We start from the raw sequence: 18,850 nt of genomic DNA on the forward strand, positions 1-18,850 counted from the left end.
AGACTGAGTTTCCTGTTAATAGCCACTGACTGCCTGTAGCTCTGTGTTTATGTTTGGCCTTGTGGAATCTTTCCCTATCTACACCATCATGTTAACTGGTGGTTTCATCATTCTGGTCTTGCTTAAGGAACCACATTGTTGAGATTTTTGTGATTGCACTACCCCTGTCTTGCTGTTTTCCACTTTCTGTTCTATTAGATTTCATGGATGCGGTTTTACATTGAGGTCTTTGATCCACTTGGACTTGAGTTTTGTGCAGGGTGGTACATATGGATCTATTTGGATTCTTCAATAACTGGCCCAAATTAAGACCCATCCCATTAGCAAGAACCAATCCCTAGCACTATTAATGGTACCCTGTTGTGTTTGCAGACAGGAGCCAAGCATAACTGCCCCCTGGAGGCTGCACCCATCGGCAGAAGGAAACAGATGCAGAGACTCACAGCCAAACATTAGATGGAGCTTAGGGAATCTTGAGGAAGCATTGGGGGAAGGCTTGTAGGACTCATAGAGGACAGAAACTCCACAGGAATATAAACAGAATCAACTAATTGGATAATTGAGGGCTCCCAGAGACTGAACCACCAACTAAAGAGCAGGCATTGGATAGATCTAGACCCCTGGACATATGTAGCAGATGTGCAGCTTGGTTTTCATGCAGAGCCCCCAACAACTGGAGTGGGGACTGTCCCTGATTCTGTTGCCTGCCTGTGGATTCCATTCTCCTGCCTGTGCTGCCTTGTCTGGCCTCAGTGGGAGAGGATGTGCCTAGTTCTGCAGTGACTTGATGTGCTGCAGATGGGGGATGTGAGATATAAGGGGTGAAGGTGGGGCTCTTCCTTCTCAGAGGAGAAGGGGGGTTAAAGAACATGATCTCTGTAAAGTAGTACTGGGAGAAAGGGGTGGCTGATATTGGGATGTATAGTAAATAGATAGATGATAGATAGATAGATAGATAGATAGATAGATAGATAGATAGATAGATGGATGGATGGATGGATGGATGGATGGATGCATGGATGGATGGATGGATGGATGAATGGATGGATGAACAAACAAACAAACAAACAAATAAATAAATAAATACATAAATACATAAATGGAAAATGCTTAGTTTTGTTTTGTTTGCCTTCTGGCTTCTTTATAACTGTCAGGTGTCATACTCATATGAATGCACTTCTAGGCTTTTTATTCAATTTCATTGACTCACCTGTTTGTTTTTATGCCAATAACACGCAGTTACTGAAATAAGGAATGGTGATAACTCCAGATGTTCTTTTATTGTAGAAAATTTTTTTAGCTATCCCGGGGTTTTGTTTTTTCATATGAGGTTGAGTTTTATTCTCCCAAGATCTGTAAAGTATTGTATTTGAATGTCAATGGGGATTGTGTTGAGTCACAGACTGCTTTTTGATAAATGACTATTTATGTTATATTGATCTTACTGATAAGTGGACGAGACATCTATTTTCTGAAATATCTTCTTTGCTTTTCTTCTTTAAAGACTTAATGTTTTAATCATACAGGTGTTTCACTTGCTTGATTAGAGATACCACAAGTCATTTTCTATTATTTGTGGCTATTGTGAAAGGTGTTGTTTCCTTGATTTCTTTCTCAGCCCCTTTGTCATTTGTTTACAAGAGGGCTACTAATTTCTTGAGTTCAACTTTTGTCCAGCCACTTCACTAAAGGTGTTTATCAGTTATAAGACTTTCTTGGTAGAACTTTTGGGGTCCCTTATGTATACTATCATATCATCTGCAAGTAGCAATACTTTGACTTCTTCCTTTCCAATTTGAATCCCCCTGATCTTCTTTAATTGTTTTATTTCTCCAGATAGCACTTCAAGTACTATACTGAACAGATATAGAGAGTGGATAGCTTTGTCTTGTTTCTAAGTTTTGCAAAATTGTTTTGAGTTTCTCTATGTTTAATTTGATGTTGGCTATAGGTCTGCTATCAATTGCCTTTTTTATGTTTGTGTATATTCCTTGTATTCCTGATCTTTCTGAGACTTTTATTATGAGGGGATGTTGGGCTTTGTCAAAGACTTTTTCAGCATCCAATGATCTCATGTGTGGTTTTTTTCCTTTCAGTTGTTTATATGGTGCATTGCATTAACACATTGTTATATGTTGAAACATTCTTGCATTTCTGGGATAAAGCATACTTAATCATGCAGACGATCTTTTCTTATGAGTTTTTTTTTTTTTTTTTGTTCAGTTTGCAAGTATTTTATTAAGTATTTTTGCTTCTATGGTGATGAAGGAAATTGGTCTGTAATTTTCTTTGTTGAACCTTTATGTGGTTTAGGTATAAAAATGACTGTGGCCTCATAAAGTTAAGTGGGCAATGTTCTGTCTATATCTATTTTGTGGGATAGTTTGAGGGGTATTGCTATTAGCTCTTCTTTGAAAGTCTGGTATAATTCTGTGCTAAAACCATCTGGCCCTGTTTTTGTTTGTTTGTTTTTTGTTTATTTTTGTTTTTGTTTTTGTTTTTTGTTTTTTTGGTTGAGAGATATGTAATGATACCTTGTATTTTTTTTAACATTATAGGGCTATTTAAATTGTTTATATGGTCTTGATTTAACTTTCGTAAGTTGTATCTATTAATAGCATTGTCCATTTCATTTAGATTTTTCAATTGTATCAAGTACAGGTTTTTGAAGTATGACCTGATTCCTTTTTTTATTTCCTTAGTGTCTTCTATGTCCTCCTTTTGATTTTTATTTTATTAATTTGGATATTTTCTCATTGTCTTTCAATTAGATTTGGAAGTGATTTAAATATACTTTCAAATTTTTTCCAAAGAACTAATCCTTTGTTTCATTGATTCTTTCTGTTCTTCTCTTTGTTTCTATTTGATTAATTTCAGCACTCAGTTTGACTATTTGCTATAGTATACTCTTCTTGGTTGTGTTTGCTTCTTTTTGTTCTAGACCTTTTAGGTGTGCCATAGAGTTGCTAGTAAGAGATATCTTTAATTTCTTTATAAAGGCACCCAATGCTATGAACTGTCCTTTAAGAATAGCTTTCATCATATCCCATAAGTTGAGATATGTTATGCTTTTATTTCCTTGAATTTTAGGATGTCTTTACTTTCCTTATTTATTTCTTCTTTGAACCAGTAGTCATTCAGTGTACAGTTGTTCAGTTTCCATGACTTTGAAGTTCTTCTGTTGTTTCTGTCACTGTTGGAACCCAGTTTTAATCTGTGGTGGTCTGATAGGATACAGTGGTATTTTGGAGAATGTTCCATAAATTGCTGAGAAGATATAGTCTTTTGTGATTGGGTGAAATGTTTTGTAGATATCTGTTAGGTCCATTTGGCTCATTCAAATTGGCTCTGCTAGTTCAAATATTTTTCTATTTAGTTTCTGTCTGGATGACCTGTCCACTAGTGAGAGTGGAATATTAAAATCACAATATTTTCAATATGTAAAATTCAGTGTGTAGTTCAAGCTTTAGCAATGTTTCTTTTACAAATGTGGGTGCCTTGCATTTGGAGCATAGATGTTGAGAACTGAAATATCATCTTGGTGGATTTTCCCTTTGATGAATATGGATCATTTTTCTCCATCTCTTTTGATAAATTTTGGGTTGAAGTTTATTTTGTTAGATATTAGAGTAGTTATATCAGCTTTCTTCAAGGGTTCATTTGCTTGAAAAATCTTTTTCTATCCTTTTACTTTGAGGTAATATCTATGTTTGATGTTGAAGTGTGCTTCTTGTATGCAGCAGAAGAACAAAACTTGTTTTCAGATCCTTTTTGTTAATCTGGGTCTTTTTATTGGGGGATTGAGTTCAATTATATTGAGAGATATAAATGACCAATGATTGTTAATTTCTGTTATTTTGTTGTAGTTGCTGGTAGTGTTTTCTTTTTGTTTGTTTGTTTCCTTTTTTTAGGTTATGCTGGTGTGAGATTATTTATTGATTTATTGTCTGTGTTTTCTTGGGTGTAGTAAACCACCCTGGATTATAGTTTTTCTTGCAGTACATTCTGTAAGGCCAGAATATATATATATATATAATCTGGCCTGGCATAAATGCCTACAGCACATCTACAGCACACCTGTTCAGGCCCTTCTGTTGTTTAGATTTTACATTGAGAAGTTGGGCCTAATTCTAATAGGTCTGTCTTTATATGTTACTTGGCATTTTTCTCTTTCAGTTTTTAATATTCTTTGTTCTTTGTGTTTGGTGTTTTATTATGTGGTAAGGGGACGTGTTTTTTTTTTTTCTAGTTCAATCTTTCTGGTGTTCATTAAGCTTCGTGAACCTTTCTAAACATGTCTTTTAGTAAGAATTTTTTCTTCTATGATTCTGTTACAAATATTTTCTGGGTCTTTGAGCTAGGAACTTTCACCAGCTTCTATTCCTATTATTCTTAGGTTGGTCTTTTCATGGTTTCCTAAATTTCCTGGATATTGTGTTTCAGGAATTTTTTTTTTTTTTTTTTTTGATTTAACATTTCTTTGACTGATGCATCTACTTTATTTTTGTATGTGTGTTTTCAGCACCTAAAATTATTTCTTCCACTTCTTGAACTTTGCTTGGGTTGCTTCTTTCTATAGTTCCTCCTTACTTACCCAGATGTTTTCATTTTCAGAATTCCCTCGGTTTCTTTTTTTTTTTTTAATTGCCTCTTTGTCCATTTTAATGTCTTGAATGGTTTTATTTATTTCCTTCAACTGTTTATTTTTTTCTGGGCTTCCTTGATATTCTTTAATGTATTTATCCATTTCCTCTAATCTTTTGATTGTCTTTCTCTCAATTTCTTTAATGGATTTATTCAGTTTTTTCTTTATGGACTTCTAACATCTTTATAAAGTTGGTTTTAACATTGTTTTCTTGTGACTTAGTTGTGTTGAAATATTCAGGGCATGCTGTAGTAAGATAACTGTTTTCTGGTGGTAACATATTGCTGTTGTCGATTATTTTCTTACACTGATGTTTAGGCATCTGGATTTGGATTGATTATAGGTCTAGCTGCTGACTTCTGTGGTTGTCTTTGTTGCATGAGTATTTTCTTCCTTGGTTTCTATTTTTTTCCGGGTCTTCTGGCTGGATTGACTGGTGACTGAGTAGAGGCTATCAGCCCAGTTTGAGTGTTGGGCTTCTAATGGTCTGCTATGCCTCTGTTCCAATAGAAGTTTGCTGGCAAAGTTGGGGCCTGGAGTTGGACTATGTACTTGACCAAGAATCTTGGCCAGGCTTCTTGCATGCTATGAGCTTTCTGCCTGGTTTTCAGAAAGCTGTCCTAATCACTGGGGTTCGAGAAGCTGGCCTGACCTCTGGCTTCCATAAAGTGTGTGCCAGGATATGTTGATGCAGAGCAGAGGGGCAGTGGGAGTTATGCTGGGTATTTATGGGTGAGATGGGGGTTGTTTTATTTGGGGTGGCCTCTGGTGAGGTAGAAGCTACCTTTAAAATTCTTAAGGGAGACATTTGTAAATATTTAATCACACAGGTAAATATTAAGATGGACATGAGAACTTTACAAATATTCATGACTTCTTATTACAATGAAAAGATTACTGCAGGAATATGCATTGTGGTTATGGAAGTGGATGAGAACTGTACTATTTTCCCCCATGAATAATTATTACTTATAATCTAAACCTAACCCATAAATGGTCATCTGCTCAAATATGACCTCTTTTTTTTTTCTGATATAGTACAAGCTCTGGGTTTCAAATCTTAGAATGAGATTGAAAGAAATGAGTCAGTTCTTAAAAGTTAAACATCTTCTAATTGGCAAACCCTATTTTACACAGTTTTGTTTCCCATTTGTATTAGATTTTAAAACCATAAATGGTGATATTAAACAACAATAAAACTACAAACACAAGACACCCTTAAAAATAATCTGCATTCATAGTCTCTAGGTGTCTCAGTATTGATGATGAAGATACTGTGAAAACCCACTAAGTACTAGTCAACTAAAATTCTCATGGGGAAATTCCAAAAGATTTTCTTTTTAGGGTAATTCCTTGCATTTCACTGGCAATTTACAGTTCACATGGTGCTTTCATAGGAAGTTAAAAAAAGTGTCGTACTAAATTCTGAGATTACAAAAGCTATGCAAATTATGGAGTGAATGAATGAGATGTAAATACTCCTCTTTATTGGTTATTTCATCCTGAGACACACGCTAACATATTCTGAACTAACTGTGACTTTGGGTAAAACGTCGTCTTTTTCCTCTGGGTTGTCAGAGTTAAACAACCTATATCTACTTCAGTTGATCTGGTGAAGACACTCAAAATGGCTTCTGTTCTACCAATCATGTTTGCCTTAGGCTGAATTGTTAATGGCCATTTTTGTTTGCCTAGCAATGATTTTCGAGCGGGCAGACACAAGGCAAAAGGCTACAAGTTTCAGCAGGTCTATTTTATTGAGAAAAAAAAAAACAACCCTATTTAGCAACAATTTTAGAGTTACAAATTATGGTGAGGGTGCCACAGAGACTCACTTGGTATTCTGCATGAAACTGGTTTGTTGCGTTTAGCATCTGAGATCAGGTGGCAGCATTTGTCACAACGAAATAACTAAATTCAGCTATTATTTTTCACTATGATCCACACATACTTCAGATCTTCTTGGTTCTTTTTTTTTTTTTTTTTTAATTCTGTCTCATTTTTCACTCAAGAAACTGTTATATTTGGCTGTCATGTTCCTTAGAGTCCCTTTGACTGTGACAATTGCTCAGAATTTCCCTGTGCTTTGACACAGTTCACAACTGTGAGAAATAGTGGTCATCTGTTTTGGGAAATGTCCTTCAAATGAAGTGTGTTTAGTGTCTGCCTCACTATTGCTTTGATGGTAGGATGTGGTAGGGGGAGGGCAATTCTAGAAATAAAGTACCATTTTTAACACCATAGCAAAAAAAAAAATGTTACTGATGGTTTCTTTCTGGAGATATCAGAGATATTGGTACCCTGGCTCTGGCTGTGTCCCCAACTTTCTGCTCTGAGTGATGACTCGCCTCCTTACTCTATCTACCCTTTGGAGGGAGTCGACATGCTCAGCCAGTGTTGATGGAGTGCCAGTTACACTCCAAATCTTTCAGGGTGGATTATCTACATAAATGACTCAGTTTAATGGCTATTTTAATTTTCAGATACCAGGAGTGTTTTACAAATGAAGCATATTGCCAAAAGGAAAGAGGACCAGGGTGGTGGTAGGGGGTGGAGCAATGGATTTATATGAGGAAGCCAAGGATGCAGGAAACGAAGGGTTTATTTCCAGCAAAGGTAAGCAGCAAGGATTCTTTAGCAATGAACCCTCATAACACCTGTGCCATCTGGTCTCCCTGTGCCCTGAAGTTCAGCCGGGAAAGTGAAACACCTGATGTAGTGGTGGGTTCAAGTTTCACCACTATGGCTCCTGGCAGATCACACTCATGCACCTGCCCAGGAGCTAGCTTTGGATCTGTGAATGGAATACACACACACACACACACACACACACACACACACACAGTAGCTTGTTTTTAACATGCCATGGTTACCTCAAAGGCTAGGCACTCCTAATGAAGTTTATCTTGCATTCAAATGTCCTCTTCTTTGTCTTAAACCATCCTGCCTTGATCTTTTTAACCTTTCATGATTTATTTAATTCTTCTTCCTTCACTTTCAGTGCTGTAAGCTCAGATTCCCAGGTACCCCAATGGTTATTTCCAGCTCATCACCAGATCTTTCTAAATTAGCATTTGAAATCCCCTAAACATATAGTTTTTGGTTCCATGTTCCCCTGAAATCAATATTTCTTCACAAGTCAAAGCTGTATTTCTGACTTACATAAATTGTCTGGTAACCTCAATCCAAGCCACAATCAAAACTAGCTCCTTACCTTACCCTATGTTTCTAAGACTACACTCTCTCTAAAATAGACATTGGTTTTAGAAGAAACAATAACGGTAAAAAATAATCTTCAAAAGCCACCATTTCCATCTAGAGGTCATACAGGTCTATGAGCATCATGTTTGCACAGTTGAGGGTTCTATGTGGGTAGCTCTGCATGCTTCTCTGTCCCCATACATCAGGTCTAACATATGTAGTCATTACGTAGGGAAGTAGGTTTATGGAGGGAAGGGAAGTTTTAGCATAATAACAGAGATAACTTGACATTGATAGCAGGAACTGAGTGAGATGTTTATTTTTTATTTTTATTCCCTAAAAGACTCCACTCTCTATCATTTGAGTTATTCATCCAAAGCAACTTCACTTCAAGGCTTACCCCAAACCATCCTCTCTTCATACACTCTTTCCAGACTGAGCATGTGGTATCAATCCCTCTCAACACATGTAGCACATTTCTAGCCCCCTCACTCCAACTATTATCTTTAAAAGTAGAGACAGGGCACACTAGCTTATAAGTGTAAGCGTGAAACAGAACTCCGAGCTTGTAATCCGTGTGTGCCAAGTTACTGTCCTCCTATTCCATCACAGATGCTCAAACTGAATTCTTAGGGCATTATGATTAGGGTTCTAAAGTAGACTGACCATTTTAGGAGTACAACCCTTAGACAGTGCATTCACATAGCGAACTTTCTGCTTTTAAGGAAAGCATGAAGGAAGTCAGAATTTACAGACAAATGACATCCAGGTTTACACCTTTCGGGTCATCAAAGACCTTGACTATGAAACTCTTGCAACATGTTAGATCTTGTTGTTACAGTTAGACGTAACAACAAGATCATTTGAAAGTACTTCTGCCATCATTTCCTTGTGATTTCCTTCTGAAAACTCTAGAAATGAAAGTCAGCCAGTGATTTGGACCAGTGATGTGGAGGCCTAGGCATAACCCTGGAGGACTATCGTCCTACTTTGTATACAAGTCTGCCCGTTGTCATAGTTACTGATGTACTCAAAGTAATTTCCCTTCTGAATCACAACCTGTAGACCTTTAGTGAAAATAAGTTGTTCTTCCTGCCTGCTTTCTTTCCTTCCCTTTTTCCTTCCTTCCTTCCTTCCTTCCTTCCTTCCTTCCTTCCCTCCCTCCTTCCTTCCTTCCTTCCTCCCTTCCTTCCTCCCTCCTTCTTCCCTCCCTCCCTTTCTCCCTTCCTCCCTGCTTCCTTCCTTCCTTCCATCCATCCATCCTTCCTTCCTTCCTTCCTTTCTTCCTTCCTTCCTTCTTTCCTTCCTTTCTTTCTTTCTTTCTTTCTTTCTTTCTTTCTTTCTTTCTTTCTTTCTTTCTTTCTTTCTTTCTTTCTTTCTGCTACCCATGAGTCAGATCTAAAAACACAGTAGCAATAGCATAGGTGTTTTTAAACTCTCTATAAGGTTCTAGTGTAGAAAAGAAATAAAAGATACTTAATCAAAATAAGGGTCCATGATTGAGGTTTCACTCATTTCTTCAATAAAGAGTCACCGAGCACCTGGGCACTGAAGAGACTACCTAGGTCTGTAGCACAGCTCCTGTCCTGTGGGCATCAGAGCCTGGTTTTTTGTTTGTTTCTGGGTTTTGGTGTGTGTGCACGTGCACACACACATCAGATAATCTGTCCACAGTGTGTGTACAGCGATGCAAGGGGAGCAGAATACAGAGAGCCATGGAAAGCAAAAGAGTGCTATCTCATTCAATCAAGGGTGGCGTTATGACAAAATTAAGAGGAAGCAGCCATCCTAGCCATTTTGAGGCATTGATTTTGGATGTTTAGCAATAATATTGTCATTTAGTCTGCACTGAGAAACATTGAGAACCTTAGTATGACTCCACATGAAGGATTCACAGGGGTGGGGTGAGGACAGCAGAGACACTGCACACAGTGTGCCATCTGTCAGCCATCAAGACTCACATCATTCCTTTCTGTTCCGGCTGCAGGAACTCCTTCACAGACATCCTTCGTGCCATCCTCCTGTCCTTGGAAGTCCTTATTGAAGATCCCGAGCTCCAGATAAATGGCTTCATTTTAATTATCGACTGGAGTAATTTTTCCTTCAAGCAAGCCTCCAAGCTGACTCCTTCTATCTTGAAACTGGCCATTGAAGGGCTGCAGGTATGTTCAACAACTATGCAATGCAGATGTGCCTGACTGTACTTTTGCCTGATTATTACAACCGGAGTCTTATCTGTCCTTTGGAGGGGAACAAAGGGAAACTCACTTATGTGTGGTCCATATTTCACTTCAGCCTGAGCTTAAATGTTTGTTGTTTTTTCTTCATTAGCCTTCATTTTCATTAACCATCTTAAATTGCTGCTACTCCAGGCATGCATTACCTGCCAAAGCAACAATGATGGAAGTCTGGAGATGTTTGGCTAAGTCCCAGAGTTCACAAACTGACAACTAGGAAGCACCTGCTTCATATTTCTTTTCCACAGTGATGGCATGGGGGTTGGATCTCCAGGATCATTTTGAGCCCCAGAAATGTACCATTTTGGATCTACCCAAAGCTCTCTATGCTGAAGAATCCATATGAAAGGAGATTGCTTCCCTGGGAACAGTGGAAGTTGATGAAGCTCAGCAGGCAGTTGCCAAAATGGGTCCTTTGAGGAAAAGATTTTGTGTTTAGGGCAATTTTCGAGGACCTTCTGCATTCTTCTCATCTCCCAGAGCATCATCTCCTTTTAGGGACCAATGGCTCTATGAAAAGTAGCTAACTTGGAAATGTTGGGTTATCCTGAGGTGACACATGTTCAAATCCAGGATTAAAGGCACATTTTGGAAGCTTTTTAAAAAATCAGCATAGGTAAAGTTCACCTTCTTTCTTAATCTGGTAGAAAGATTTATTCAAGGAAGTGACCAGTTCCTTTATGTGTAGCCACACACCAAAACATGGACAGCAAATACTTGTGCTATTCCAAACTCGAGTCCTGACATCCACAATATCTGTGCACCACCAGGGATGGTGGACAGCTCCGTTTCTTAAGCTGTGGCTGATTCTCTCACAAGCCTCTGAGGAACCATGCCTATCAAATGGATATTTGGACATTCACATGGTTTCCTCTTTCCCAGAGGAGCTGACATTTCAGAAGAGAAACCTCCCATGCCCATGCTCCTGGGGACATTAAACTGTCCTTGTACATTGTGGGCACAGCTTAGTTGCTTTTCTATGTACCAGATGCTCAGATACAGTTAACAGGCTTCATAGTCTTGCCCATCAGTTGCCCTGCCTGTATCACCTCTCCTTCCCTCTTCTCTTCTCTGTCCTGGACCACAGCTTCTCTCTCCAACCTTTTGATAAGAGAGATTTGAAGATTCTCATGCTCATAATTAGGCTGACCATTATTTCTAGGAATTTCTTCACAGGCTTCTATATTTTCTTTTTAAGAGATGATTTTTAAATATGTAGGTTGCTATGAATGAACTCATGTTCCTTTACATATCTTTTCTTTTCAGAAAAAAAAAGCCCTTTAGTTGACCCTATGTTCCAATTTTTGTTTTTGAAAAAAAAAAAATGTGTGGATTATATAACAGGCCCTTGCTAACTTTACTGAGCAGATGCAGGTCTTCCTGCATTAGTGCTGGTAGGCGTGTTTTAAAGGTGAAATTATGTACAAAAACTGAGCTATCATTGTTACAGGAAATATTAGATGAACCTGGGTAGGTTAGGATGGGTCCCATTTAGGTAGGTCAGGATGGGTCCCATTTAGGTAAGTCAGGATGGGTCCCATTTAGGTCGGTCAGGATTGGTTCCATTTAGACCTTCATGTTCCATGTTTTGAGGTCCAAGGTGAAGTCCACAGTGTCCTGCAGTTCCAGTTAAGGGGTTGCCTCTCCTGGGATGAGTGAAGGTTTGTGAGAAGAGTCGTTGGGGGTAGGGGAAGGTACGTGCTCTATGATCTTCATAGCAGTGTGGGCTTCTTTTTACGGAGACACTCTGATTGTGAGAAAGCATCAGACCGTTCTGTATTCTAACTATCTAACTGTGGTATAGCTTTGTCTCTTCAGGCCAGAGGATCCTTAGAAAGTGATGGATGTCTCCTCATGAGGCAGGAGAGCCATGGCCAAAAGGAAGTTAAGATAAGATATCTTCCCAATGCTGAAACCCTTCAATGCAGTTGTTTCCTTGTGCTGTGTTTTGCTATGTTATGAAATATAATGTAAGTAGCTGATATGCGACTCCCAAATGGGTCATGACCCAGAGGCTGAGAGCCACTTATCTAGGAGATGGATGTTCTAACACCGTGCTTTTAAAGTGCATGCTATCTTGGGAATAAAGAAGCTACTGAGGCAACTGCCAGAAGCCCTGCTCTTTCCCTACAGTAGCCATTCTATGTAGGGACTCAATCCCTTTTCGTGCCAGGCTATTCTCTTTCTGACTTCGGGATCATTTCGATACTGATACCACTATCTCTTCTATGTGTCTTTCTTTATTACAGGGGGTTATCCTCATTTTTAGGTGACTATGAACCCTTCTGATACCTTGAAAAGGTTATAACTAGGACCAAACAGAATTCATTCATTTTTAGTCAATTGTGCTATACAGCAATAATTTTCTACAGGTCTCTAACTGTTGTGTACAATGGTGTTATAACATAATGTACTGATTTCAGCAGCAACAGCATCACCTGTTGGCCAAGTTACCCCACATCACTGTATCATCGACCAGACTTCCTCATCTCTTCATTCTGGGGCACAGATTGGGAATTGATCTATCATAAGCATTTTGAGGTGCTGCTGCTGCTGGTAGGGCCACACTTTGGTGTGGGTAAGAATGCAGTCTACTCTCTGGTCTTTCATCTTGTTTCTGCACCTCACAAATCATTCTCCTCCTGGGTTCCAGTTTTCCGTCTGCACAGTCTAGTGTCCCGACACTATCTCACATGTGAGTAGCAGAAATGAAATAAATAGTGTTTTTATTTAGCCAGCGCTTCATGAATGTCTAAGTGGTACTGAAAGGATGAAGGGACCTAGTCTATAGACTCATTTGGCTTTGATGCACTTGTGTAAATGAAATCTGCTTTTCCTGGCTCTGTAAGCCTGTATTTCTGAACACTGACCCTCAACAGCCTCCTCACTACTCTTAAACAAGGAAGCTCCTTATCTATCTGTGTTACCATGACTCAGGCGCAGATGGTGTCACCTGCCTGCGCAGCATCACCTTCCTTTCTATTCCTGTGGTGTGATCTTTTCAATTATCACCCAGTAGTGGAGGAGTGAGTCCCGTCTCAATAGCTTGACACAGGGTGCTGGGTAGAGACTTATAAACAAATGCACTTTCTCACCTTAAGGCTTGCTGCAGCAATGTCTGCAGCATCTTTGTTTCTGTGTGCTAAAGCATGTTAGAAGCAGAATGAAGGGATAAAAAGATATTTTGCATTTTGGACAAAGAAGCCAATGAATTTGTGTCTTCTAAAGTTTTCACGCATGCTCCAAGAAAAGGCTTCGTCTAAGCAAACTGTCTTACATTCTCACACTACAAAGCTGTAGTTCTGAATTTGCAGCAGTGCAGTCTGTAATTATGGAAGTAGTAGAGGAATAAAACATCTCCTAAAAAGGTCTACCTCATTAAGTGTCAATTAATCTGAGGAAAATAATCAGGGCTGATGACAGCCCTGGTGATCCTGATGTGTGGCCCATTTCAAATGGTTCCAATAAATACGTCTCTCTCTGGTATACTTTTGTTACATAGTCTTTTGGACTCTTGTGTATTGTAAACCTAGCCAGTCTTCTAACTCAGTTCAACCCATGGAGAAGCAATCTCTCAGTCTTTACTTCTAGTTTAGTCACAAAGGTAAAGAGACAACAGCCTCTGATGCTGGGAAAGCTGTGCCTTAAAGCAAAGCCAGACTTGTGAACAAATGGGAAAAAAATTCCAAAAGGAAATAAAAAACACTAAACAAATAGAATCCCAACTAGAATATAATCCAATAGAAAAAACACTAAATAATACAGAAGTCACAGAGAATGGTTTCCTGGGCAATGCCCCCACCCCGGCTCCTTCTGAGAGATGAATGTTGGATAGGGAAGTAAACACGCCTGTTGTACCTCAGTAGAAGAGAAAATTAGAATTCATTTCATAGCCCACAGCTAAGAAGCACCAGGAAGGACTATGGTGCACACCCATGGTAATCTGAACAACTTAGAAAACCAGATGACTGACTCAATATGGGAGATTTGTTTCCCATGACGATCATTTAGAGCTTGTGAATAAAGAAGGCAATTTAGTTACTTTCTTCATCATTATGATCAAAATGCCTGACAGAAGCAACTGAAGGGAATAAAGATTTATTTTGGCCCATTATTCCCAAATGAGCCATTTATTGTGGCAGGGATGGTATACACCTATAGAGTTGTAGGCAGGTGCTTCTCCCCTACATAATCCAAACATTTTACCCCCTTCTCCTCCTCCCTTTCCTTCTTCTCTTCTCTCTCTAAGTACACTTCCTTTCTTTCTTTCTCCCCCTCCCCATGAACTCACCAGAGAGCAGCTTCCCAACAAACATGTCTTTAATATACTCTAAAAAATATGATAATTGAAACATGCAATGGCTGCTTATAACATCTTGGCGGATCAGAAGGCAGAGTGGAGGAAGGCACTGTGCTATGTCGTCATCTTCATAGGCCTGCACCAAGCAGTGTATGCTTTCTAGATCGACCCCATGTTCTAAAGACTTACAACCTCCCAAAACAATGACAGTGTCAGAGTATCTCAAAACAATGACAGTATCCTCATGAGCCTGGAGGTGGGTATGAATTTCACAGTGAAACCACAACAGACGTTTCAAAGGCTGACTAGATAGACCAAGGGGGGATAAGACATTAAACTAAAAGAAATACTAAAAGCTAAAAGGGAATTTGGTGACCAAATAGGAAGCAAAATAAGGAGATTTGATTCGTGAAAGGGCAAGGTTCAGGTGTGAAGTAAAGGTGAAGGGGGAAGCTACTGAATGAGATGATACTGAGCAAGGTGGATAGATATGGAAAAAAAGGCACCACAGAGCATTCATTCTGGGCCTGGAATAGAGTTTGATCATTTCCCCCAAAGTTTGTGTGTTGAAAGTTTGGTACTGTGTGTGATGTTGTAAGTTACAAAGGTAGAACCTGGTGGGGGTGAACAGGTCATTATGACACAGTGTGTGGACAGTGTAGCTCCTGTGGGACCTCACTGAGTTATCACAAGAGTGCTTTGCTCTAACAGAGCAAAACCGGCATCTCCTGCCCTGTGATCTCCTATATGACTATAGAATATCATTCTTGTCCCTCCCTAACTCTGCCTTGATGCTTCCGAATGGTAACAGCCAATGGGTTCCTAAACAGAGGAAAACTTGATGGAACAACATGATCCTGTACTTTCTGCCTCCCAAATTAGATCCAACAAGCCCTTCTTCTTTAAAAAGTATAATTTCATTAGAGTAATAAAAAATGAACTAAACCCATTAGACATTTAAACTTAAGACCCAATGACATAGTGTAATGATTTACATTAAGTCTGAAAAGAAAGAAGAAATTTAGGCTAAATCTATAGATTTGGGTTTTTTTTTTTAGGTTTAAAATACATTTTCAAATGTATTTATTTTATACATATGACTGTTCTATGTCTGCATATTATGTGCATAACTATTGCCTACTAAGGCCAAAAGATGGCGTCAGATTCCCCGGAGACTAGAGTTACATGTAGGTGGTTGTGAGCTGTTATATGGGCACTGGGAATCAAAACCAAGTCTTCTGGAAGAGCAGTCAGCACTCTTAACCTCTGAGAAAATATTTTTAGTGTCTATTTTTTAATTAAAAATTGCCATATTGTAATGAATTTATAAATAAAAACATCACAATGCTAAATTAAGGAATCTACTCACGCAAGCACTTGCCCTGTTCAAACTCTACATCTCAGGGAGCCTCCGTCCAGTGAGTGTGGATGTTTTAAGCCACGCAGCCCCACATAGTGTTTTACACTTCTGTTACCAATTACATTTTTATGTAGTCATCTACCACAAGAGAAGAAAAATCACGATAGAGTTGAAACTAGAAAAGCAGTTAGCTTTATTCCTCACATGTCCTCTGTGTCCATCACTCATTCCTTATCAGCTAATAGTCTGTGTACATACATGTTACATGTTACCTATTGCATATTATATATGTATTGCATATTACACATTACATGTTATATTTTATATAGTATATATAATACCTAATATATTATTAACAATATGTTATATCCAATATGTATATAATTATGTATATTATATGATTATATATACATACATATGCATACACATTGTAATTACAGGCTGCAATCCTCATATTAGGAGAACATACATTTCTGAGACTGTGTGATATTACTTAATATTATACATCCTAAATCCATCCATTTTCCTGAAAATTTTGTGATATTCTTAGATTTCACAGTGTCTGAAAATCTAGGAAAGATAACATTCAGGCAAAACTAAGGACTGGGAGGCAGTGATTGGGAGAATTATTCAAGGGAAGGAAGAGAAGCATCAGCTCAGATGAGGTGTAGCCACAGAGGGGGCAGGAAAGCTGGGCCAGAGAGCTTTAAGGATGAATGCAAGAGCTGAGAGTAGGGCTTCCAGGAGGGACCTGGTGTGACACTATGGTAGGGTGCCAGCTAGAAACTCTGGTTTGAGAGAGGAAGATACATACATCTCAACATCAATAAATATATGTCACCAGACTATGGTCTCAGAAACATGGGCAAAAGCAAAGCAGAGGAAACATGGAGATGGTAGCGGAGGGAATGTTCAACATCACTTTTCTGCCGACAGAGGACGATGGCCACCAGAGGAAAGCTTAGGGTCCTTCATACAACAGCAGGAGTTCAGTCTGGGCAAAGTGTTAACTTCTGCAAATTCTTTAGTTACAGCAAAACATGTTTTTCAAAGAGTCAAGGAAAAGACCTCTGCCTCTTGTGCTTATGAAATGAAGTGTGAAATGTCTGTCCGGGGATTCTGTTCTGAGTGTATCATTGTAATGCATCTGTAGAAAGATGCCATTGCAGATTTCTAATTTGGTTTATGTCCTGGGGGACCCAGCATCCAGTCCAAGCAACACTTGGCATTCCTAAAGGGCCTTTTCCTGCATAACCCACATTCTCATGAGCCATGTGTAGAAAAATAAGAACCCCTGCAAGCATTACCTAGAGTTTTCTGTTTCTAAGGGCTAGAAAACCAACTCAAGCCAAAGCCTAGCAGAGTGGAAATGAAGAAGGATTTACAGGGCAGAACAATTCTGACCTATGTTGTCCTTGAGGCTCAGCCAGACTTAGCTTTAGAAGGGAATGGGTGCCTGAAGAATCAGTCTGTCTTTCCCTTCCCATCTGTCAGTCCGTCTCTGGACAAGCTTCTTTTCAGAAGTGTTTTTCTATGAGATGTCTGACAGTTCCCTGTATAAGTAAGAGACCCATGGCATCTTCATCTTTTGCCAGACTAAAGAGATTAAGGGGGGTTTCCCCAAGGTGCTGCATCTGAAGCATAGAAAGTCATTCGAGATAAAACATGTAGAAGACTATTGAGATAATAAATCAGGCATCCGTTATGAATGAGACTTTAGTTTCCATGGAGACCAACTAAAGATCTCACACTTTTCCATGTGTCTTACCATGGGAGAAAGTGTTCTGTTGGGGAATGAACATGTGAGTTCCTTTGGTGAAAATGAAAGCATTTGTCTCAAAACAAGCAAACAAACAAACAAACAAAATCACTAAACATTGCTAACCCCTGTTTAGTGCAGAGGAAAAAAAAATCAAAATACAGTTTCTTCATTTTTATATTAGAAGGATATTGTTTTGTATGTAGAAATATTAATATATAATTTGCATTCACAAAATGTATGGCAATGTAAATTTTTGGAAACTGAAAGCATCTAAGTAATTAATGGAAGAACAAAAAATAATCAGATCTTATGACCCAAGGGTCCTGTATATTAAAAATTAACACCAAAGGTAGCCACTTGCCTGACTTCAAAACCACAGAATGGATGTTGTAGAGTACAGTTTAACAGCACCCTCCCAACAAAACAAAAAGCAAACGAACTAATTAATGTCTACTTGTTCCTATGTCAGCCAGTTAGGCTCCATGATACTGGGGCCAGTGTTGACTGTGTTATTTTTATAACCGATCTAATACTGTTTGTGTCTTCATGTAGCATTTGATTCAAGAATAGGATAGAAATTTTGGAGACATAGAAATGCAGTGCCATATTCCTTAAGGAGTTTGAGTGTGATTGTATCACAGAACCTAGAATCTGCAGGATCACAGTATTACAAAAATCACTGTCTTCGGCTGCACACTGCCTTTAAGAGGTGCTCTGTTAGAGCTGATTTGCTCCCACATTACAAATAAGTCTTCCTGATACATTCTTCACTTAGTATTTACATGATGAGGGCAATATTAAGAAATAGCAATTGTCTGGGGGGGGGTATTACTCAGTGGAAGAACATGTGTATTCAGGGCCATGAGTTCAACTTCTGCCTTTCTATCCCAGCTGATAGAGAAGATACAAAAATAGTGTAAAATTTTACTTCTGAACCTGGAAACCATGGAACTCAGGCTGTTTTGTGTACATGCTACTATTCATCTGTGCCTTGAGGGACTCCGTGTGTCTTGGCATCAGATCCGATGTGCACAGGTGTGATCCTAAGCAATCTGGAAGAAACCCTGTCAGGCTCAATCAGGACTACCAAAAGAAGGACAGATGCAGAATATCAGAGAGGTTTTTGTCTGCAGTCGTTGCAGTGTGGCATAAAATATTTACAGCTCACCTTATTTCTGAGTGTATCTTAAGAGTTATAGAGCAGATTAACAATTCACTGTTTCCAAGACCCCGTTTAAAGGTTCATGGAGATGGGAGATCAGTTGGATACTGTAAGTTATACAGTATGCAATAATAATAATGCAAAAGCGGAATAATAGCACCTAATGCTATATAAATTCAAATT

At 38.8% G+C, this 18,850-nt stretch overlaps 1 protein-coding gene across 1 annotated transcript in view; it reads left to right on the forward strand.

Annotated features, from left to right (window-relative positions):
* CLVS1 (clavesin 1) overlaps nt 1–18,850 on the forward strand; it is a gene marked incomplete at both ends in the record, with an annotated part of 161,010 nt that overhangs the window by 61,928 nt on the left and 80,232 nt on the right. The window contains one exon of the mRNA XM_080938471.1: nt 9,834–10,008. Coding sequence (XP_080794597.1) covers nt 9,834–10,008 — 175 coding nt within the window. The remainder of the gene's footprint in view (nt 1–9,833; nt 10,009–18,850) is intronic.

The sequence above is a fragment of the Micromys minutus genome, assembly GCF_963924665.1.
Source record: "Micromys minutus genome assembly, chromosome: 26".
Classification (NCBI taxonomy): Eukaryota; Metazoa; Chordata; class Mammalia; order Rodentia; family Muridae; genus Micromys; species Micromys minutus.